The sequence below is a fragment of the Toxotes jaculatrix genome, chromosome 4, assembly GCF_017976425.1.
Source record: "Toxotes jaculatrix isolate fToxJac2 chromosome 4, fToxJac2.pri, whole genome shotgun sequence".
NCBI classification, from domain to species: Eukaryota; Metazoa; Chordata; class Actinopteri; family Toxotidae; genus Toxotes; species Toxotes jaculatrix.
In genome coordinates this window covers 1,911,678-1,935,755 of record NC_054397.1, presented here as the reverse complement: position 1 = coordinate 1,935,755, position 24,078 = coordinate 1,911,678, and the positions used below count along the sequence as shown (strand labels likewise).

Sequence of the window (24,078 nt, the reverse complement as noted above, 5' to 3'; positions counted from 1 at the left end):
TGTCTGCTTTCAGATTCCTCGTCCTGATTGCGTGTCAGGTTCATTCAGGGCAGAGAGAGTTCACCAGGAGACATTTCAGACACCTGCAGTAAACTTTCTGTTTGGCTGCTGACGGATACAAGAAACTTTGAGCGTTATATGATTAACGAAGTCCGATAACTGAACTGATGTGCCTGTTTTTCTGAATTCTGTTTTTAAAAGCCTGTACTGACCTTTAAACTTCAGACTTATCAAGAGGTTCAGAGACAATAAGCATGGACAGGCAGAAGAGTACGACTTCAAATCAGGCAACCTGCATCTAATTATGTGCTATAACTACTATAATCTACTCCAGGGTCCTTAGCACGGCATGAAACTCAGGCAAAATGAGCTTTTAAAAATATAATTTATAGTGTAATGTTTGAAAACCATTCCTGTGTCCACTCTGTATAACTGTAAACCTACTCAGAGCCCACTTAATGTTACCCGCAGTGAATTCTTGGAATAAAAACAATACCACTTTTGGATGCATGAAAATGTCAACACAAAAGTCCGGCTGAAAATCTGTGGTTTTAAAAAAACATACTTTTCCCAGTGCGACCACTAAAGAGGTCGCAGTGCCTAACTGAATGTTAACTTATTTTGAAGGGACTGTTGGACACTGTCCGCAGCTCGCTGTCCTCGTTGTGAGGAGACCCGGTTTATTGTAAACGTAGAGCATATCAGCGCGGACACTCGTGAACTCATCTTCACGGATCTGCTCTCCCTCTCTCTCTCTTTCTTTCTCACACACTTTCCTCTTTTCTCTGCTCAAATAACCGTGCTCATCAGGGCCCAGAGGGGCAGCCATTTTTCACCGTTGCCATGACAATCCAGCGAGGAGGGGGTGTTTAGTTGGACTGGTGCAGTCACCTTGATAAATGACCCTCTTATTGCCGGCTGTCTCTCAGGGAATACTGTACACACACACTCTCGCTCTGCCACACACACACCACTAACTCTCTCTCCCCCAGTGGCTAGCTGTCCAGCTGACACACACACACACACACACACACACACACTCAGATCGCTTTACATGCTAATTGGGCGACAAGCCCTTTAACAAATAGCAGTTTAATGAGTCACTCCTCTGCACTGCAGGGCAGGGACTGTCTGAGTCTGCGGGACCGTGGGCTGGCGGAGCTCTGGGACGGGGAAACAATTCAGAGGTCAGGAGGTCGCACCGGATCCGTTTACACGGGCAGAGCAACCGGTCACTGGTCGCTCTCTGGCGTAGGTGTTTTTAACTGGTCACTCCAAACAAATCACAGATAGATGAAAACTGTTGATGCTCTGCTTTCTGTATTAATCAGACACGGTTTAGTCTTTCAAAAGTGATTTTTTTTTTTTCAATCTCATTCACAGCCATTGTTCTAGGCTGAGGTGGAACTGTCAGCGACAGACAACTCGAAACCCACATACGTGAAACCACGCAGCTTATGGTAAAAGAGGCAGATGAGAGTAAACCGGTGGATTCATTTGATTGAAAGAGGAAAACAGCCCTTCCAAGGTGTCAAACTCATTTAAAAAAGTTCCTGCAGCTGTTTGAACAGCAGTCAGGCATTGTAGCTGCACGACGAACGTGGGTAACATCTCAAAAGTCCTGCCTTCACTCTTACGTAAAACTAAACCACAGGATTTTTCCATGCAGCAGTGGCTAAACCTTGGGTAATGTTGAGGAAATGGAAATTCGACCTTTCAGTTTGGGTGCTTAATACAAATGGCAAAGAATCTCCTGAGGTTCTTGTTTTTATTTCTTATCTAAAAAAGAATGTCACGAATGTCTCGTCAAAGAGGTCGCTGCTGCTGCCGTCGTTCAACTCGGCGGCAGAAAGCTTTTCGATGACATTCTCACAGATTCTCATTTTCACCTGATTAAACTCGGCCGACATCATGAAGACAGATCCGAACCTAAAACACCAAAGGTTAGGATTAAATGTTAACTTTCATAACATCGGTTACACCTGTCGATTCAGCTAAATGATACTGTGCCTTTATTTCTACCAGCAACACGTCTGTCAGCAGAGGAGACACTATAGATGCTCGGGCGTTTTGTTCTGTTTCTCCACTGTCAGTTACAATTACTGCGAGCAAACCCTCAGCGAAAAACAGCCGCCCTCTCAGCGACGGAAAAAAGACAAACGGGCAAGTGGGTCTGCAGGCTCGGAGTTTTTTCCAGGCCATTTCTCTTCGACCAGGAGCCCGAGCCCCCGTCCCTGATCATAAAGCTATCAGCCTCAGAGGGGAAAACATCCTCCACGCTACAGTAACCCAGAGAGGAGGGAGGATAATGTATCTCTGCTGGCACCCCTGACAATCATCAATTATTCACACACAGGCACTCTAGAACCTGAAATAAACACACACACACACACACACACACTCACAATGGACAAAAACATACATGTTCACCCTGCACAGAGAACCCTATACAGTACATACAGTACATACAGCACATACACTCAGAGAGGGTCAGAAACAAAGTGTTTCCTTATTTATATACAAACACTCCACACTGCAGTGTTTTCAGTGGGTTTTTTTTTAGGTTAGAAGATTAAAGGCTCTACAGAGAAAATCTCCAACACAACATTTTAAGGTATGTGACTCACATTGCTCCTTTTGGGCTCATCCTCCTTATTTTTGTGCATAAACTGGTAAATAACACTAAATACTTGACATCACAATTAGATATTTCACCCAGCGAGTTCCTAGAGTCACTGATGTGCAGCAACACTCGACACGAGGAGAAACACTCTGCAGAGCAGGGAAACCAATTAAGACAACAACAGTATCATCAGCAGCATAACATCAGGCCTCTTCAGAGAAGAGGTCTGACTATCATCTTCTTCTTAAATGAGAAAATGTGGTTCGTACACAGTGATTCTCTGGCTGCTGTGGGCAATCACACAACTGACGGTTTGGAAATAAAAGCTGCTACATGCGTTCATTTGACCCGAGCGCTCGTTTTAGTGCGAGAGTCGGTGAGAAGATGTATGACTCCTGGAGGTTTCATGAAAATTAGATCAGTGGGGCATCGAGGGAAGCCTGCCAAAGTCAGAAAGATCTACTTTTAGAAACATGAGTCATTCCTCAAAGTGGCATGAAAACTAGACCTGCAGCATCTGAGAATACAGAGTGTAGTTGTCAGCTGGCTAAATATTTCAGCTTTAAATCAAATGCAACAGATCGGGAAGAATTTCATATTTCAGTACAAAGCAGTGCGGTACACGTCTCAGGAAGGCTGAACTGAACTGGGCCTCTATAAGCCTCATAAAGGTGGAATACATGGCAGAGCTGTTGTACCGGATCGCATTAGGTTGTATAGTTGTACCTAATAAAGTGACCAGGCACTGTAAATGTACAGCCGAAAATATGAATTAGAAAAGTTTGGGCAGTGAGGTTTGTCAGTGAGAAGCAGCCACAGTGAGGAACCACACGGCATCATGGGAGCAGAGGGTTTTTCCCTCCGACACATGATGACGACTCTGACTATCCAATGTGAACAACTGCAGGGAAGAGCAGTGATGCCGCAGAGCAACACTCTGAATCCTGGACGACAAGTGGAGAGTCAAGGTGTGTGTGTGTGTGTGTGTGTGTGTGTGTGTGTGTGTGTGTGTGTGTGGTATGAAGTTAAACAGATTGCTGGTAAATAGAGCTGGAACGAGCACGAGAGAAGAGACACTGCAGCAGAGCAGAAACGACACAAAGTGTGCACACAAACACAAAGACACACACACACACACACACACACACACACACACACACACACACACACACACACACTGATGCCATGAAATAACTGCACACAGGGTGAGTCACACTGATAATTAAATTCCCACTACAGACTAACACAGAAACTCCCCACTCTGTCTTTCACTGACACAAACACACACAACCATCTTAAACAGACAAATAAAATATATGTGTGTTTAATTGTACTTGTGAGGACCTTCATACTCTGACCTATTAACCAAACCAGGTCTTAAGCATAAACCCAGATTTGAATTGCTGCGTGCTCCTTTAAGTGAGAGGCAGCAATATGCCGTCACTTTGAAGGATTCCCCTCGTCTTACTATCTGTCCCTGAGCATTTGGTCCTCACAAGTACACAAAAAATATGCACACATGTTGTCGGTGTATGACTACTCACAGCCTCTCAGTCCCTCTGGGGATGTTTTTGGGCACGGAGTGGATCCCCAGGCCGTGACAGTCCACCGTGTTCCCCTGGCAGCTGCAGGGAGCGGGGCACGCCTCCGCGCCTCCCCGGCCTGCCAGCAGCACGAGGATGCCCCACGCCAGCATCATCCGCAGCCCAGGCTGTAGAGCCTGGCCTGGGGCCCCCGCCGCTGCCGCCATCCCGCAGCCTCCTGACCCGGCTCCATCCCGTCTTCTCCCAGCAGGCATCCTGCTATCCCGCGGTGCTCCACCACACTGCAGACACCGGCACAGACCCTGTCCCTTCCTTTACCTTGGAATGAGTGACAGCCACCAGTGATACCTTCCTTAAAAGCGGAGGGGGGAGAAAAAAAATACTTGAAGAGCAATGAGTGAAATACTTCAAGAGGCTGAGACAGGCAGAAGCGCAGCCAGGTGGAGTTCAGCTGGGACTGAACGGCTGCCACTTGATCCCAGAGTGGCCTTTCAGAGAGAGAAAGAGAGGGGGGGGAAAGACAAGTGTATCCTCTTCTTCTTCTTGTCCCCAGCTTTAGAGCTCCTTCCAACTGCCTTCCCTTCTTCTTCTCTCCTGTGTTCTCTCTCTCTCTCATGCAGCCGTACAGTGTGCTTGCCTCTCCCCTCCACTTTTCATTGAGTCATTGTGCACTGAACAGTGAGCCACTAGAAAAAAAGAAAGGGGGGGACTCCCTCACTCCCTCTATCTCACACACACAGAGCAATCATCCATCAAAAGCTTTTACAAATAACAGCACTCAGACTCCTCCCATGCCCCCCCCCCCCCCCCCCCCCCAACCTCCACCCCCTCCACCGGTCACACACATACATGCACGCACACGCACACGCACACGCACACGCACACGCACACGCACACACACACACACACACACCAGCACCCGGAGTGAACTCACATCTATTCAGTGACAGCAGTAGCGGAGCCGGCACCTCCAGTGACGGCAGCCTTTTCTCTCACTCTCTCTCTCTCTCTGCCCCTGTCCTTGTCTATCTCTCTCGCCCACATGCGCTCTCCTCCCCCGGGGAAGAAAAGAGCCTAAGGCTGCATGGACATGATGAGAAGAGAGAGAGAGAGAGGGAGGAAGGGAGAGAGGAGAGGAAATCGTGATCGGGCTGAAGCATCCGACCGGGAAGCCCCAGAGAGAATGTGAGGACAGAGGAGGAGAAACAATTTGTGGAGAGACAGAACAATGAATGCGAAATAAAAGGAGAGGGAGTGAGTTCTGCTGTGTGGTAAATGTGATAATATTTTTTTGCCATGGCTCAGAGCCAAACCAGCACACCAAGCTGCAGGAACTTGAGTTGGTTGAGGAGGAAGGGGTGGGATGGGGGGGGGGGGGGGGGGGGGGGGGTTCTTATGAGACTGGCATAACTGGAATGCCATAAGCTGCCACAGAGCTTACTCAGAAGTCTATTATGAATTCACTGGCAAGGCTTTGAAATTCAAATGGAGCCTGGCTGAGTTTTTTTTTTTTAAATCTCCACAGAAACGCTGGCTTCAGCTTTTGTGATTGCCATATCACCAAGGAAAAAAAGAAGAGGAGAAAAAAAAATCTGAATCATCCGGGACATGGTGGAGAAAAGCCACCAAAACGTAAACCTGCTGTACGGCACCACTTTTACATTTTACTACATTTTTGACGTATTAAATAACAGCAAGGCAGCAATTAAATAAGTAGAGATGGAGACAAAAATAATCCAAAGAGAAAAGCTGCAAATCATCACATCGAAACGAAGACTAAGCAGTTCTAAACAGATCTCAGTTGCAGCAGAGTAAATCATTCAAGAGGGAAAAAGACCAAACTTAATGATGGATCCTTTGTTTCCTCAGTGTTTTCATCTTGTCTGTAGCAGCTGCCGTGTTTATTGCTACACCAGTGATTCCTACAATACATCATGCGGTGATATGGAGGATAATTAGATTTTCTCTGAGCGGCAGATTTGATCTGGCGTTTGTTTGCTGTATGATGATCAACAACTCCAGGGCAGAGTTTACCCAGCTTTTTATTTACCACCATACATGAGTGATTATTGCTCGTGGCCTCACTTTGTCTTCTCCCTGCAGACTCGGTATGACGGGTTAATTTAACCAGGCGCTCTTCAGAAGTGATGGAAAACAAATTGGCCACAGGCAGAGCCCGGCTGCTTCCTTTGTGCAGCTGAATTGAATGACTCATTCGCCGATAATCTGCAACAAAGGGGGGGGACGAGATGTTGACATCTCCAGAGGGGTGGACCCCCTTATTTCTGGGGCCATAATAGCTTTCTGAGGCAGGGGTGGGTGGGTGGGGAGGTGGGGAGGTGGGGGTGCTGCTGCTGCAGACGCGTCTCAATTGATTTCTGGAAGGACAGAGCAGATGCTTTTGTCTCAAAAACATCAATTCACAATACGCTCAGATCTGGAAGCTTCTAATATCATTTGGCTCCAAAAATATTAATCTCACTAACCAGACTTGTCTATGACAAAATTAACAATGCCAATAAATATATTATTAGATTAATATGAATTAAGGAATTAGAGGAACCATGATGTGATTTCTACAGATAGTTTCAGCATTCAAAGAGATACTGCTTCATGTCCTAGCAACTTAATTTATTCTGCCCACAAACATTTAGAGACCTGAAAAAATCAATTTTGTCTACAATCAATCTGTGTATTGACAGAACATTAATTGGCAACTGATTTAATTTGCTGTTCTTCCGTCTCAAAACGACAAACTTAAACTGAAAATCTTTCGGTCTTCGCTTGTTGGTCAGACAGAATCACTAATCAGAAGACGTCACCTTGGGCTTTGAGAAGTTATGATGAACATCTTTGACTTTTTTCTGTCATTTCTTTCACCAAATAATTAATCAAGAACTGAGTAATCACTTACACATTCATTCATTCTGCACTTCAAACCCTTGCAACTTGAAACGTGGTTTTAAAATTTTAAATCTAGTGATTTCTGCTTAATTAATGTGACAAACTGCCTGAAACAAGTTTAGCTTCAGCTCATAAATTACAAGTTTACATCCGATCAAACATGATGCTGTGATTCTGTCAGGTTTATACTCACGGCGACTGAAACAGACGTGAAGGTGAAAAACCCAAAATGGTTAAAGGAGCAGAATTTGATTTACTTTGCCCCTTGAAAAGAAAAGGTGACATAAAAGAAAGCGGAGAGAAGAATCACTCTGCCTGCTGAATCCCTACCAGCTCCCGAGTCACTTCACAGCCTGACCTCTGACCTTCCTGAAGGGGGAGAGACAGATTTTCTCTATGGGTATCAATAAAGTATGACGATGAGTATTACTATTACAACAATCATAATGAATTAATGTGATAAATAAAAGCTGGAACCAAGTGAAAAGCCGATTTAACCTCCATCACAAAGTATGGAATACTCTGCACCTCTGAATATGAATATGATGATCTTATTCTGAGCCATAAAGAAGAACCATTAAGAGCCAAATACATAGTAAATGATATAATACATCATCAGACAAGTTAAAGCAGCTGAACACACATCTAGGTTAGTTAATAACCCCCTCTAGTGAACAAACAGAAGCACTACACTGCTGACAACCTGTTACAGTAGATGGTTTCTGACGGGCACCAAACACTGTGCTCTAAACAGAAAAGAAAAATACAATGGAAACAAGTGAGACATTAAATCAAAGATAACAGGCTTTTTATAGGAAACATTAAAAAAGTTTTAATCCAAAGCGGACCATTCGCCAAGGAACTCAATGTACACGGTTAAATTATTTTACACTAAAGTACAAAAAACAAACAGGTTACCACAGTTTAAACCACAGCGGTCACCGATGAGCTCGTCACGACATTGGAAAAATTGTGGTTGGACAAATGAGAAGACAAAGTTTTAGCACCTCACCTAATAAACCTTTTACCTAATGAAGTCAGTGTGGTTTTTCTCCACATCTCATTGACCCTCATTAAAACAGAGACAGGAAAATTTAAAATAGACTAAAACTTAACATGTTCACTTTTGTCACATTGAGCTTTTCTCCATTTTCACAGCGTACGTGAAAAACTCACCAGAGACCATGAAGAGCAAGAAGAGATCAGTAACTGTTTCACATTTATGTAAAGAAACAAAAGCAGACGTGCAAAAACCGACACTCAAAAGAACAAGGCTCTAAAGGGCATTTTGTCAAATAAAAACATTTCACATCATACAGAATGTAACTGCTCTCGTTAGACAAAAGGAAAACAAAAAAATCAGTGTACCTTAAATATTGTTTTTTTTGTTTCTAAATTCCACCCATATAAAAAAATGTTGTAACCCAAACAACAATAAATTCAACAGAATTTGTTCTCCCTGGTTTGTAAACTTGTTTGTAAAACTACAGAGAACTGAGAAGGATGAGGAGACGACGACGTGGAGGAATCCCAGTTCAGTTTCTTATTCTCTGCCAAGATGAATTCAGGAAAACAAAAAGAAAAGGTCCTGTGTAGACTTTATGACGATGTACCATAAAAGAAAAGGAGTCCATCTACACCCGACATGTGACTCACGTTCAACACCTTCATCACTTCCAACAAACCCACCTCAACCACATCCACAACACTTTCAAAACAGGACGCACCAGTAACAGATTCTCAACATCAGACCGAGAAAAACACAACAAATAAGCTTCAAACCAAAAATATATCCACATGCATCAGTCACATGTTACAAGTTTCCTCTATCATCATTAACACAGGGCCCAATGCTGCTGAGGTGCCACTGAGCAAGGCAGCAGCTGACCTCTGACCTCCCGGGGGAGGAGCTGGAGATACATGTAATTTCTCCACCATGCACTGTGCTGCTGAGGAAAAAAACTGGTTTAGTTCTCAGGGCTGAAACCTTGTTACTGGTACCAGTGCGTCCGTACTGGGTGTACAACAAATGGAGCAGACATCAGTTAAGCCATGAACAGCGAAAGTGAAGGAACTGAGATATATCGCACAGTTCCAAATATTTAAAGGGGCATTAAACAACATTTTTACTCCCTGCAAATACAGAAAACCATAACGTATCTGTGCTGTTTAACTTATTTATTCCCTGATTTTGTTTTTACAGAGATACGTGACTGTTGAGTACTGAACTGTTAAAGCACCAGCAATTATTGGAAATTATAGTAAATAAAGTGTAAATTTTGTAAATTATGTCTTAACACACAACAGATGCATTTAAAAAGAAGCTTATTTTGCTTATATGTTCAGTGTCAGCACAGAGTCACTTTAACTTTAATGATGACTCACTACGTTTCCATGTCAGGAGTTCCTGCTGCTAATCACTTAATGCCCCTTTAATTACACACAATCCTGAAGATAGTTTTGCTGTCACTTGTTTGCATAGTTTTGGATGGCACATTCAATCCAAACATCCAAAGCTCCTTTCTTACTTTCCTCAGACTCAGGCTTCTTCTTAACACATTTGTGTATAGATACTAAACCACACACACCCACCCACACACACCCACGCACACACCTACACCCACATGTTAAGAAGTAACAGGTTACTGCTCATTTCCATCAGAATAAACACACAAAAACACCCTTCCAACTTTCATTTAAACCATCACATAACAAATCTCTCCACCACTTCTCTTAAACTTAAGATAAATGACCCCCTCCATCATGAGTTGAAGTAAAAAAGAAAAAATAATAAGAAAAAGAAGAAGAAATGTTTTTAAAAATATCTGAAGTCCCATGAGACATTTCACATTTGACAGACTGACAAACAGGGACACCGGTCAGTGGCTTGATAATGAACATCCCTGTGGGAGCAGTAAATCGATTACTGATTAAATCATATTTTTTATATCTGCGTTAAACATTTGAAAAAATAAACTGACCTGCTCACTGATTCTGGATCAGCAGCACAACACCAAGAAAATGTTTCACCCAGACACCATCCAGTAACCAAGGAGTTATAACTCATCAGACAAAAAGCAAACGTCACAGTTCCCAATAAGAACAAAGTCTAAAACTTTAAAACCACACACACACACACAAACACACACACAGTACAACATGTACACATATTCTACACACTACAGCAGACTGTAAGCTCAGATAGCTCATAGATTCTGATACAGTAGCCAGCAAAACAAGTTTCAAGTGATAAGTGGCACAAGCAGCTCTGAGCCAGTGAAGCCAAACCAAAGCAAAGACGCTGGTTAATGTTTCATTTAAATTATTCACAGAGCTGGAAGAAAAAAACAAAGATTAAATTAGTGTTTATATTAAACAGAGTACCGTGCAACCTGATGAGCATTAATGCTTGTATGAATATCCTGGCACATTTTAAAACATGATCTTACAGGACGACTTGTGATTTTGCCACACGGGGCAGTTAAAAAAAGAGTTTTAATAAATCAGTTTTTCATTGGTCAAAATGTGCAGTAGTGTGATTCTCATACGTGGTCATTTCACCCCGCCCTGCATACACTCTTATTATAGATGATGACCAAAATAAAGCAAACAAAAATGAATGAAAATGTTTGTCTCATTTGACCTGAAATCCCCAAAAAGTGTGAAAAAAAAACCCACAATAAAATTTAAATTATGTAAAAGAATTTAAAAATTGTTTGCAGTGACCAAAAGCAGCTGCTTCCCAAACTTTACAACACTCTTACAGAAGCAACCACTGTGGGTCCTTTGAAAGTGCAGCTGATAATTCAGTATTGCTGTCAATTAATCAGAATCATTAACAAACCAAACTGAAAGAAATCGGGACATTTTTGTTTCACAAAGTAAAGCAGCGCCGGGATTTTGGACACATTCTCAGATAATATGTTTGATTTGCATTATATTAATCCTGTTGATGTTAATCATCCCTAAATGAAGTTCAACCAAGATAAAAGCTGCAATGGAGGATTTTCTTTTGTTTGTTTGCTTGTTACTGTTGGTACCAGTTTGTAAACACTCCTGATGAATGTCCAAAGGCAGAGAGGACAGAGCGCTCCTGGCTTTGGTTTGGCTGTTCTGGCTGAGGCTAAAACTTCTGTATATTAGTCACAGTTATAAATGACTTACTACAATGAAAACACATTGATAAACATGAGGATTAATAATATTAATACTGCCCGAATCCGGTCTGAGATGAGAAGGACGTGTCTGCTTTTACACTGAGATCCCCTGAGCAGGAGAGAAACACATCCTGGACACAGAGGGGGAGTCCTGCTGAGAGATTAATGGAGGGGGGAGGAAACGGTGGGAGGATGGATGGATGGATGGATGGATGGAAGATTTTCAATTACAACTGAATGTCGACGTCCAAACATAAAGTCGTGACCAATAAAATCACCAACGAGTACAAAGAAATCAGAGAAAGTACCTGCAGAACCCACATTCCACCGTTTCACTGTTGTGTTTTGGACATTTTTTTAAGTTATTATACAAATGTATTTCCTCTCACGGTTGGGTTTGTGTTACCAAGAGCTAAACCTGCAAGCTAAACCGACCTTCTAACACAAGAAGCCAGGAAGATGGATACTGACGTGAAAACAAGCATTTTCATGTACATAGAAAACTGAAGAAAAAAAAAAGTCTTCCAAGCTCATTCAGGTGTTTCTTCATGTTTCCTGAAAATGGCTTTTTAAAAATCTAAATACAGGTGATCTAAAGTCCACTCTATTAAAAAAAAAACCTACTGGTGTGAGTCTCGTGGATTCTATTTCTCAAGTCCTGGTTTATTTAAACAGAGTAAATTTACAAAAGCAATACACATGTTGTTTTGTGTGTATTACTTAAAAAGGATTTAAACCGTGATTTTTCTGTCAGGAGAAGAGAAAAAGAAGAAAACTGCGTCATACCTTAGAAACCTTCAGTGCTTTGTCCTTAGTAAAAGTAAAGTCGGGGTTTTTTACTATTAGCCCCGCCTTCCCCAACACAGGACCATTTAGTGGGCTCTTCACCTGTACACACACAAACACAAAAAAGCAATGTTATTATTTTTGATAGCAAGATAAAAAAATGAGATTTTTGGGTCATCTGCTAAGTTTGTGGCAGATGGAATAAAAGTGAGAAGAATTTAAACGCAATTTCACGGCCAAGAGAACAGAGAGAACAAAAGGCCAACAACAGTGTGTTAGATTTTCTTAACCTACGGGTGGTGGGGACAAAAAAAAAAAAGAAGGCTCACCCCTTGGAGGATGACGTTCTCTTTACCGGGTTTCCTTCCTGCTTTGCCGACAGCGTCGGGGGAGATGTGTCGGACCCGCCTCTCTGCTGTCAGCTGCTCCCCGCGAGCTTTGCGCTGTAATAAATATAATCACAGAATAATCCTCTAAACACTTTGGGATAACTCTTGTAAAACATTAACACAGTATGTGCAATCACTCTGGGGGTTAAAGGATACGACACTCTCTTCCTTCCATGGAGCTCCATACCTTGATGAGGCCACCAAAGGACCGTGAGCGGGGGTGTTTCTTGCTGGGAGCTGGGGGGCCCCGGTGCTGCTCGTTGGTAGGTGTCCCAGAGGTTGTCTGTTTGACCAACTGCACACAGGAAAAAACACCACCTGAGTGAGAAGCTCAACAGCAGAAGAAGCTTTATGTTTTCAGTTGAACCAGCCAGACTCTGCGACAGTAAGAAGACCCTGAAATGAAACCTGTCGGACGAGCTTCTTCTTCTTGGCGGAGTCTGGCATGTTGTGGTGGACGTGTCTGAAGAGCTCCTTCAGGGCCTCTTCTGTGTACTGTTGAGCTGGTGACTGGCACTGCTCCTGAGAGCCGGGGCCCAGAACCGCTGTCCTCTTTAGGGGCAACACAGTCCGCTGAGCAGGTGAGCTGCTCGCTGCCAGCAGCTCCAGATCATCCTGAGAGCGCACAGAGCAAGTCAAAAAGAAAAATGTTCAGTCTCATTCACTGCCAGATCATCAGTGCTCTTAAAAAAAAAAGTGAACTCCATCCACTGACCTTGGTCTGTGGAGCTTTGGTCCCAGTGAAGTGCACTCTGGCATATTCCCGCAGGTACACCGGAGCCTGAACAGCACACAGCAGACACATGTCACTGCTCCACAGATTAACCATTAAAACAGTCACATACTATGTTTCCAAAGCCAGCTTTGTTTCTGTTCATGGTGCTTAGAGTGTGTCCAGACTTGGTGCATTATGGGTAACCAACCTCGGCTCATTTATTAATTGTTTGATAGTTCGGTCGTGTGTGTGCGTGTGTGTCAATAATCACCCTGAAGAGTTTCTGTGAGTGTTTGATGAGGAACGCCATGCTGTTATTCAGTTTCTTCAGATGGTCTTTCAGGTCACCAGCTGTCATCTGAAGTCAGAAAAAACAATGTTTTAACCAAAAATAATCTCATTTAAAGTGAGTTTCATCAATAACTAGTCCATTCTGATACCAACAGTGGGGCAACAACATTGCAAACTTCTATATTCTACAAAGTATAATATGTAATTGAGGGTAGGGTAGGAAAATTATTGTCCAGCCTCTGGTCCCTGCTACAAAGTACAAATCTTACGTGTCTGGGCCACAGGACGTGCGGGGCAAACATGAGGGCCAGGTTGAAGGCTGACATCTTGTTCTTGTCCTGCTGCTTGGCAGTGTGGTAGAGCAGGTCCAGCAGCAGTTTGAGCAGTGAGCGGTTGGCCTGGGGTAACAGCAGGAAGAGAAGCTGTAGGGCCTCGATCTGACGCTCCTTGTTGGGTATCGCAGTCTTGTTGCCCTGCTCGTCAAACAGAGTTATATCTGGGGGAGGGATGACGGTGAAGGACGTAATGTCAAAAACAGATTAGAGACAACAGTTTGCACCATCCAGTAATTATGTCCTAAAAGGAGAACATAAATAGAAGTATTACATAATGTGTATGTGTATTCCTACCAGCTATCTTAAGGTGTGCGTGGAAGTGTCTGTGTGTGAGCAAGGGTTCTGGCAGCTCTCCCAGGAAGGTCTTGAGCAGCGTGGCCACGTCATTGGGGTGAAAGTCTCCAGACTCCAGGTCGACATCAGCCCCGCTGTTAAGAAGCTCCTTCAGGGTCTGCTGCCGTACACTGTTCCCCGGCACCCGGAACAGACCCTCTACATGCAGATCTGAGTACGTAACAGCAGGTGGGGATCAGCAAGTAAAACTCCAAGCATCGGGGAAAAACTAAATCAGTTTAATGTATTTATTTGTGTGCTCACTCATTCTTAGAATTTGCTGCTGAGGTTGTAAAAAAACAACTATTAAAGCATTTTAAAGACTTTTTTTGGACTACTTACTTTTGCTGAGGTACTCAATGAGCTGGTAGATCTGGGCAATGCAGCTTTCTGTCAGCGGGGTTCCAAACACAACGCCTTTATCTGTGATTGTATAATGAGAGAGGAGAGATGATATTAAAAGCTGCTCAGAGAAAGCGCTCTTCCATTTCTGCTACAGGCTCATTACTCAAACAAGCAGAGAAACACAGGCTGAAAGCTGACAACACCGAAAGAACAAGTCTGATGAGATCTCATCCATCACATTAAAGAACACACTGGTACATGAGATGCACAAACTGAACTATCAGCACTGATCTTGCATATGTGTTCCCAATATCATTTGCACTCAGCCTGTCTTTTCCGTATGTCACCTAGTTGACCTCTCACCTTTACGTTTGAGGAAGTTGAAAGAGCGAAAGAAGCCTCCGTTTCCACCTGTTGGGGTCTTGGGGCCCTCCTCGCCAAGCAGCTGAGAAAACTCTGTCCCAGGAAGATCAATAAGGCGAGTGATGTTACTAAGCACCAGCTCCAGGAAAACATCTGGGCTTTCATGGCGGAGTTTCTCCACAAAAAAGTCTGGATTGAAGATGACTGGTGGGCGGCCAGCACGAGAACCCCCCGGGGATTCGTCATGATTGATCACCATACTGCACACTGTACCTCTGAGGGGTGGGGTCAGGGGGTGAAACAGGCAGGTTGTACGTTCAGTTAAATCTTTGTATCTGAGAAAACTTCATACACAAGTTACAATTACATAAAAACCAGAAGTTCACAAGTGCTACTTGATGGATCTTCACATAAGTAGATAGAGAGATAACAGGTGTGATACATCACATGATAAATACAATGTCCAGGTGAGCAGTCCATCCTGTTACAAGGAAAAACTATTCCATCAGAGGAGTCGTCACCGGACACAGAAGAGTCATAGTACAGAGTGACAACAGAATATTTGCTGAATCTGAATCTGCATAAAATCTGTGTCACTATCAATTCAGGTGTCCTCCTGGTCCTTTGTGTGTGAGGCTGATAGGTTCACTGTGTACTTCCATGGGATTTCTCCCACACCTGACTACATGCAGACATAAATTGTCCTTGACAAAGACACTGAAAACTGGAGTTTGTCTGCTCTTTTATAAACATCACGGGCCAAAGGCAACTGATTAATCTTCCAGCAGGGAATAATAAAGACCAGTGTAACACAGTGCAATAAATAATGTGTGTCTGTGAACCGGAAGTTCAGTTTTTGGTATTCGATAAACAAAACGGCCCTGCAATGGACTGATGAAGCTGTATGAATCCCACTGACAATTTAGACAAAGCTTTAAAGTCACAGGCTAAACAAAGGCAGGATTCTTTGCAGGGCCACTGTTACACTGTCCGTGCCTGTATAGAGTGTATGCATGTAGAGAAATACGGGAAACATGGTTTACGTTTAATCAAACATTTTATTTAGCTGGTGTGTAGTTAGCACATACGTTTGCCAACTCAGAATCCCTTAGCTAACAGTGCTAACGTTTGCCAATGCAGGCTTAAGTTATTTTTTAACATTTGGGCAAACATTGCTGCCGACAATGTTTGGCCACTAATATCTAACTAACCTAACGTTAATTTCCACCTCTGTGATTAGTCGGTAACGTCGAGTAGCTCAGTTAGCTAACGCTAGGTACTGTCAACCAGCCTCACTAACGAAAAGTATGTTTACCAGCTTCAAATCGCACAAGTTAAAATTTAGTTGCGTGTAAATCAAACTCTGCATCGAACACCATTAATATATCCGTTTCAGTTCGTTCTTACCTTTTATTTTGCGTGTTTTCATCGACATCTTTCCCCGCAGCCATGTTCCGTTTGAATCCTCCGCTGTTTTCCTCCACGCCCCGCCCACCCCGTCAACCATTGGTAGTTTGTCTAACGTATGCGTGACGTAGTGTTCTGATTTGCATGTCCCGCGCTGTGATTGGTCGGTTTGAATTCACCGGCTTTGTCTGAAGGAAAACAACATCTGTGTGCAGAGAGGGCTGAGGCTAAACATCTTTAACTTTGTGCTGCACCAAAAACGCTGCTGAAGAATGTGATGTGTGCATTGTTATGAGAATCATTGCCCTCTGACAACCAGAAGAGTGACAGAGGTTGATGGATTTTCATGTTCACCAACGGGTGGGTGCGAGTAACATTTTCTTCTCAGGTGACTCAGGTACACAGCAGACGGTGTAAACGTACATGAGCGTCACCCATTTCCTTCAGTGTGTGTGTTTGTGTGTGTCTTGCATTAATATATCGCCATCTGGTGGAGTCTTCTAGTTAACTGCACTGTCATCTTTTATTGTAAGTTTTTTGTGGGTACAACGGGACTTAATGAAATGTGTCTCCATGCCCACCAGATGCCCCTAATCTTCCCTCTGTGTCAGTGAGTCCCTCTGGTGAAATAATAGTGAGCAGTTCAATGACTGAGTTGCAGCATGATGACCGACTTGCAGATAGTTTGGCTGATTACTGTGTGTTTGGTAACTCTTTCAAAAATGTAAATTATGTCTAGTTTTAGTTGCACTCTTAAGTGTTTGATGTTGAATTTAAAGCGAGAACAGAGTTTGACACGAGAACGTCACTCTGAAAGCGAAGCAGAGCTGAGCCTGACCAGCTGAGTCTGAGAGGTGCTAAAACGGCCACTTTAAAGAGAATAAACATTTTTAATTTAGGTAACAACTCAGCTTTTCCTCTGGTGCCACCTTCAGACCAAAATGTTTTGCTGCAGAAGCTCAAACCTCAAAGTTGTTTCTCTGCCACACAGTTTTGGTGTTAAATGAGCATTAGAGCCTAAATGTTTAGTCTCTGTTCTGAATCAGCACTAAAAGGCTTCAGAGCACAATCTGATTCTTCTAGTTTTCCTTAAAGGGATTCATGGTAGCAAAGGGCAGAAACAGAATTTAATTTATGCAGTTAATGGTCTACATCTCAAACTTCAAATGCTGCCATTTGCATATACAGAAATAAATAAATGTAGAGCAGAGGTAGAGGAATTGGTGGTGTCACATCCTGCACAGTAAATATGCATCTCTGTAATAGTTGAGTCTCTTACACTTTGCTCAGTCAGGAGGATCTGCTGGTCACCAGATGCCCAGAGAGGTAACCACACCTGCCTGTAAAATCTCTCAAGCTGTTTGTGTGTCTGTTGGGGAAAGTAGGCCAGGTTAAAGGAGGTCACCTGTTAAACTTAGCTCTCCTCTCCTGGCATATTTCTGGATATAAATGACACAAAACTTAATGTTGACGACTGTTTTATTAAGTCTAGAAATACGACACCCATAAGTTTATTAATGGAACTGAATCTGATTTTGACGATGGCATCATTCATCATCTAATTTGTGACAAATGTCTGTAAAGTCAATTTGTTTGATAAGTAATTTCACATTAGTTTTCACATTTTTTTTTTTGTTAAAATGTGGTTTCTGCTTGTTTATCCTACTATATTAAACACAAATTTTCCATTAAATCATTTTTTTCAAACTTGATTGCCATGTTTTGTCATTACCTTATATCACATTTACCTGCATTGTCTGTTTAATGCCAAAACACACTTATTTGAAGTTACAGTGCTAATAACATGTTCTGGAATATGTACTGTGTAAACAGTCATATTTAGTCAACAAATTCATTTTATAGTCTAGTTTTGTTTTGTGTGGATATGTTGTGGTGAATAATGTGAATAATCGTGGTGAATAATCATGATGTGCTATGAAAACATTTTCCTTACCAGATAAACCCTTGAGAGAGGAGGAATCTGACTCTCTGGCTCTTTAAGGTGTGATGCCTCCGTGGGGAGAGAATCAGGCTCCATATGCTGGTCTAATCCAGTCCAGGTGGTCCTGTCTGCTCCTATTAGAGGAGGCTGATCTTTAGCTTACCCAGAGATTATGGGCAATTTACCCTTTAGAGGCTTTTCCTCTGACTACCTGACTCCAAATTAGATTTTTTTTTTCTTTTTAGGTAAAGATGCATTTCCATGCACGCAAGCCGCTCTGACTCAGCTGTGGTTTAGCTGACTCAGGAGTTGGTCTGAAGGAGCAAAGAGCTGATGAGACAATCAATCTACAGCACTCAATCGCTGTTAACCCTCCAACATGTCCGGTGTTTACACAGTGATGGAGAAAGAGCAGAGGTTGTGAGAAAAGTGCTCTGGAGAAGCAGGAAAACGCCGCTCAGCTGTCACACACTGAAACTCTCCTTTCAACAGTCGTTAGAAACTTTAATCAAGGCTTCTGAACATTCTTCCATGATCAGTGATGGCAAGGAAAATAACAATAACAACAGCAATAGTAATAAATAAGTATAGAAATAAATGAACTACCTACAAACTAACAGTCAAGCAAAGTGACAAACTGAGTCAAAAATCAAGTTTCGATCTTCATCAGCCTGTTGGACAGTCAGAGTCCTCACATCCAGCCAAACCTGGGTCCGGTAACATTTGTGGTGTTTGTTTTAACCTCCGATGAGCCTCCGGTGGGTGGGGTTAACAACATCAGGACAAATTCAGAAAGAAACCCGGACTATCAGACAGTTTATTCACATTGTGCACTTTTAAAGCACCAGTTTGCACGGGGCCTCGGTGAACATAGCTTTACATACTGAGCAGTATCACTGTTAACTCTCCACTGCTGGAGGAGATTAAGCAGCTGATGGTTTAGAGCTTGTTGAAGGACACTGATGCACGTTAAAGAGGTGCTCCAATAATTCAGTACTGCACCTAAATAAAGATGGCCATGCCTGGCAGTCACCCGCTGTCCCACGCTCCCTTCTCAGTTTGTACCACAGGCTCCTGCTCTGAAAAAAGTCACTTCTACCAGAAAACAACCGTTTTCACAGGCTGCATATTTTTCCTTGTGACAAGTTAAAATAATCTTCATATATAAAACGATGTGAAGTGCCACTAAAAGTGTAGGAAGATTATTTTGTGCCTGCAGAAACCTTTGTGTTGCAAACCTGCCCACCCACCTGGCACCTTCTTCTCTCAGCAGATCACAACCAACCAAATCTAACAAGTATTTTCCAACGTTATCGGACTCAGGTTTGTGTTTATGCAGTTGTTCACTTGAATTCACAGCTCTGCTCTCCCATTAAACAGTTGATCTTCCTCCACCAGGTTTCGGAGAGGCTCTTGATCTTCTCTGGAGTCTTCTTCGTCAGAGTCAGCCTCTGCTGCTGGATGCTGCAACTGCCTGTCTGCTGGACGCTGGCCAAGATGGCTGAATCAAAAGCGTCCTTCAGGTTCTTCTGGGTCAGCGCCGAGCACTCTGCAAAGCTCACCGCCCCGAGCTCCTGGGCGAGCCGCAGGCCCTCCTCGGTGTCCACTGGCCGCTCCTGGTTCTGTGCCAGGTGGATCAGCACCTGGACGTCCTCCTTCAGGTCCATCTGGGTGCCAACCAGGACCAGGGGAGCGCCGGGACAGTGCTGACGGATCTCAGGAACCCACCTGTCAATCAGGCTGCGAAAGGAGCAGGGACGGACCACGCTATAGCAGAGGAGGAAGACGTCTGCGTTTTTGTAGCAAAGCGGCCGGAGGCGCTCCAGCTCGTCCTTCAGGAGGCAAAGACACAGAGACGCCAGGTAAGAATCAGCCTGGATACTTAAAGGTGAGTCTGATCATCCCAGGAAAAAAAACTAAACCAACTCTGTGTTAGTCCATTTCTCAACACGTTCAGACTTCCCCTCACTTTGTGTGGTGAGTTTATTCCTACCGAGGGCGTAAAGCTGGAAAAACTGGTCACTGGTAATATGTATTACCAGCAGCAGGACAGTGACTGTGGGATTGGAATAATAAATAAATTTACTCTGTAAGGATCCAGCCATGCTGAGTTTAACCTGCCTGGGTGTTTTAGGTGAATCTACCAAAGCAAAATAAAAACAATAAAAAACTGTTGACAGTGAGTTCTGTGGATTATCCAGCCTGACAGGGAACAGTGACCTGATGCTTTAACTTGACGTTTTTTTGTTCAGCAGCTTAGTTTCTGGTGGAAATAGGAAAAGGTTGGATGAGCCAAAAGAGGGCGATGGAGCACAAGGTGACGGGGGCGGGGAGGGGGGTGCACACTCACTTTTATTCCTGCAGGGGGCGAAGTTTACCGTGGGTTTACCGTGGGTTACAGGGCTATTTGGGACTGTAGTCAGCTAAAGGGGTCTTCGGGGATTTCAGTCTAAGACTAAACGCTGGCTGCAGGGGGCAACCAACACAAACACAGCAAGAACTGACCAAATGTTTAAGTGCAGGATCAATTACTGACAAATACTCATTGATCCCTGATGACTTACATTGATTGATCCATCGACCAGCCCCCATTTCTATCATGGCAAAGCAGGACGACAAAGAAATGAGTAAAGATAAAGTGCAGCTGAGGGGTTAAACTATTAACGCTCAGGTAGATGTTTCTCCTCCCCTGAAGGAGGGAAGGTGCAGCTCACCTGTCCAGCCATGTCGCACAGCTGCAGCCTCACCGGTTTTCCGTCAACCACAACCATCACTGAGAAAACCAACAGACAGTTATTAAAGAACACACGGACACAGTCTACAGCCTTCATCACAATATACCGTGACTGATTTAGAGAAAGTCAAACTAGATAAAGGACAAGCTGTGCGTGACGGTTAGACACAGGTGCGTAGATTTCAAAGATACCGGTAAAGTTGTCAAACGCTGTGGGGACATATTCTGTCGGGTATCCGTTGGTGGTGTAGCTGACGATGAGGCTGGTCTTGCCCACCGCTCCGTCTCCGACCAGGACGCAGTTCACCTTGCGCTCAGGTGCGGATCCGGACCGCCGGCGCTTCGCACTCAGAGGGAAGTCCCGGTTCTTTAAGCGCCGTGGCGGGAGCGGAGGGCAGTCTCCTCCGCACACCGGGTCCGACACGCGGCGGGGCTTCTGCTTCCCCACATCCTGAGGGAGCATGGTGTTTGTTGCCTTCGGGCGCTGATGGATTTGTTGTAGTTGTCTGACGGTTCAGAGACGTTGGAGACTCCCTGCGCGCTCCATCCTCGACAGATCACGTGTTTCTGCTGCGGTTTGGGTCGTTTACCTGCGCCGACCGATATTTAGCTGTCTTTCATATGAACCGTGGCAGAGATTTGAAGCGGGCAGTGGCACAGCCGTCGGGTTTCTCCGCTCAGCGGGAGCTCCTGATTGGCATTCTCCCCGCATCTGCTGTGGTCGTGATTCTTAAGAGGCTTACCGAGCAGAGCACCATATGAAGCTCCACAGCTTTCCAAGTGAAATGAACTAAGCTTAGAGGAAACCCTTATCCCGCATATACAGTATGTCTCCCTCTTTAGCCAATTAAAAGATGGAAATAAACCTTCATATTGATAGTGAATTCATATATTTTGTGGTTCATTTAAGGCTCCCAACCCAAACCCCACACATGCAGTGCAGCTGCGTACCAACTTTGTTTGTCCAATAAATTGTATTTAACCATAAAAACCTTCCCAGCTGGAGCTGCCTGGGCCACAGCCTGCACCCGCTGCTGATTAAATTAGAATAATAATAAAATAAATGAAGGAATTTATCATACAGTTAAACAGTATTTCTTCTTCCTCCCTCTGACTCATTACTTCTTTCTTACAACATCCAATCAAAAACCCCGTGGTACACTTCCACCAGGCTGTTTATAGGAGCACATGCAGAGATGATGTGGTGGGCTGACGCCCCCTTGTGGTTAAAGTCAGTTATGCGTTGGGGGCTGAAGAAGCAGGACTGGATGCAACATGAATCATCATCTCTCATCACTGTCACCAGCAACAGATAAACAGCAAAGCCTGAGAGAGAGAGACAGACAGAGAGAGAGAGAGAGAGAGAGAGAGAGAGAGAGAGAGAGAGAGAGAGAGAGAGAGAGAGAGAGAGGGCCTGCAGCTGAGAACAGATTAAAACATCAAACGAGGACAGAGAAAGCTGCAGCAAACACACAAGGAAAAAAAAAATCAAGACAACAGGAAAATAAATCTTCTCTGCCTCTGGTGTGTTTTTTGTTTCTGTGATCCTCGCTGAGCAGGAAATGGACCGTAAACAAAACACACAGGGTCATAGTTTCCTGATCCAGCTGTTAGGTGTCTGACATGCGAGGGAATTTTATTAACAGCTGAAGAGACGTGGGACTGAGGCCTGAACCAGGTGCAAAAACCTGCACTGGCATTAAAAACTGTAAAAGCTATAAAGCTATTCAGCGGTAGATAATTATATGAGATAAAATATAGAGTTTCATTTTCAAACGCACAGAATATGACAGGGTTTTCTTGAGCTGTGGTCAGACAGGAACCTTAACCACTGACGACTGTGACCGATTCTACATTAAAAGGCTGATTGTGGCCTGATACATTAAACTGACCTCGTTTAATTCTCACAAAATCACGACAAGACGAACACAAAGCATCACAAAACCCATCTGGCATCCGCATGTGTCTTCACATCTCCGAGGACGCTGCAGAGCAACAACACAAAAACACAGTGAGTGGGAGTGAAACTATATGCACACAACCCCTTTCTCTGGGCTCAGACTCTGGGTCTCTGTGAAGCGCTTTGAGACTAATTTGATTGTGGACGGAGCTGTATGAATAAAATCGAATTGAACTGAATGTGTGAGGACTCTCTCGCAAAACGTGTCCTCACTCTGGATGTCTAAACCTAAAGCTGGTCCTCATGAAGACAGACGTACCAGAGCAAACTGTCTCTGGTACGTCTGTCTGCAGTGTGAATCTGCTAAAACTAATCTTTAACCAGGCGCTGACACGGCTGCTTAACAGGATTAAACGAAGAGTCAGAGAAAAACAACAGAGGTCTACCAGCTCTGTGAATGGAGACGTTGGAGCTGCCCTGCACCAGAAGCTGGCACAAGACCCAGAAACCCATAACCCTGTCAGCACACACACACACACACACACATGTAACATACAAAGCTGCTATTCTACTCATGTACAAACAGTGCCCCTCCCCTCCTCCTCCTCCAACATCTGATAAACTAGACACCTAATCAGAATCTTTGGGGACCCGGGGCCTCCTTTTGGAGTTTGCAGACCAGGCAAATACATTAACTCAATTTAGAGTTTGGGATTAAGGACCCACCCTTCCCCCCTATAACACACACACACACACACACACACACACACACACACACACACACACACACACACACACATACACACAGATACAAACACACAAACACACACTGTCATTCCCTTCCTCCACCCCCTCCTCTGCCTTTCCTCCTTCCCTCATCTCTCTTTTTGATGGGATCAGCTGAGCGCTACATTCTCCTCTTCTTCCCCTGCACCCTCTCCCTCTCTCTCTCTCTCTCTCTCTCTCTCTCTCCCTCACTCTCTCTGTCTCTCCCTCGGGGGACCGGGCTGCTCGGACTCTATAGTTATGGGCCGGGGCCATCTGTCACCGTGCGCATTCACGCAGCCACCAGAAGGCCGCAACATGTGCAGATTTAAATGGAGAACCCAACTTTCCCAGGACACACAGGCCTGACCCCAGCAGCCGCTGCAACCCCCCCTCCCTCCCTATCACCCCGTGCCTCCCCCCTCCTCCTCCTCCTCTCTCCTCCGTCCCACGACCGTCAGCATCACCATCCAGCATCCCTAAAACCCAGACCCCACCCACCTGCCACACCCTCCTCCAGCACCACCAAGAAATACTGTCTGCAT

General features: G+C 44.2%; 3 protein-coding genes across 5 annotated transcripts in view; all 3 read right to left on the bottom strand.

The window, feature by feature from the left end:
• slit1b (slit homolog 1b (Drosophila)) overlaps positions 1-4,421 on the bottom strand; it is a 50,103-nt gene extending 45,682 nt beyond the window's left edge. Inside the window, exon 1 of the mRNA XM_041036662.1 lies at positions 4,168-4,421. Within this exon, the coding sequence (XP_040892596.1) occupies positions 4,168-4,421 (254 nt within the window). The remainder of the gene's footprint in view (positions 1-4,167) is intronic.
• A 3,287-nt stretch (positions 4,422-7,708) lies between these two features.
• On the bottom strand, positions 7,709-16,261 carry arhgap19 (Rho GTPase activating protein 19). 2 transcript variants are annotated; one of them, XM_041037216.1, is made up of 12 exons: positions 16,193-16,261; positions 14,786-15,060; positions 14,420-14,500; positions 14,039-14,248; positions 13,679-13,905; positions 13,390-13,476; positions 13,119-13,184; positions 12,812-13,018; positions 12,591-12,698; positions 12,344-12,457; positions 12,015-12,116; positions 7,709-11,382 (listed from the first exon to the last, which is right to left on the bottom strand). In XM_041037216.1, exons 1-12 carry the CDS (start codon positions 16,234-16,236, stop codon positions 11,323-11,325), a joined length of 1,581 nt encoding a protein of 526 aa, XP_040893150.1. In that variant the 5' UTR covers positions 16,237-16,261; the 3' UTR covers positions 7,709-11,322. The 2 variants fall into 2 exon arrangements, with proteins under 2 accessions (XP_040893150.1, XP_040893151.1); XM_041037217.1 differs by having other exon boundaries at positions 7,709-11,379.
• A 2,812-nt stretch (positions 16,262-19,073) lies between these two features.
• Positions 19,074-24,078, bottom strand: LOC121180485 (rho-related GTP-binding protein RhoU-like). Of its 2 annotated transcripts, XM_041035939.1 has the most exons (4): positions 24,070-24,078; positions 21,061-21,175; positions 20,849-20,907; positions 19,074-19,966 (listed from the first exon to the last, which is right to left on the bottom strand). In XM_041035939.1, the coding sequence occupies exons 1-4, from the start codon at positions 24,076-24,078 to the stop codon at positions 19,478-19,480; spliced, it is 672 nt and encodes a 223-aa protein (XP_040891873.1). In that variant the 3' UTR covers positions 19,074-19,477. The 2 variants fall into 2 exon arrangements, with proteins under 2 accessions (XP_040891873.1, XP_040891872.1); XM_041035938.1 differs by lacking the exon at positions 24,070-24,078 and having other exon boundaries at positions 21,061-21,471.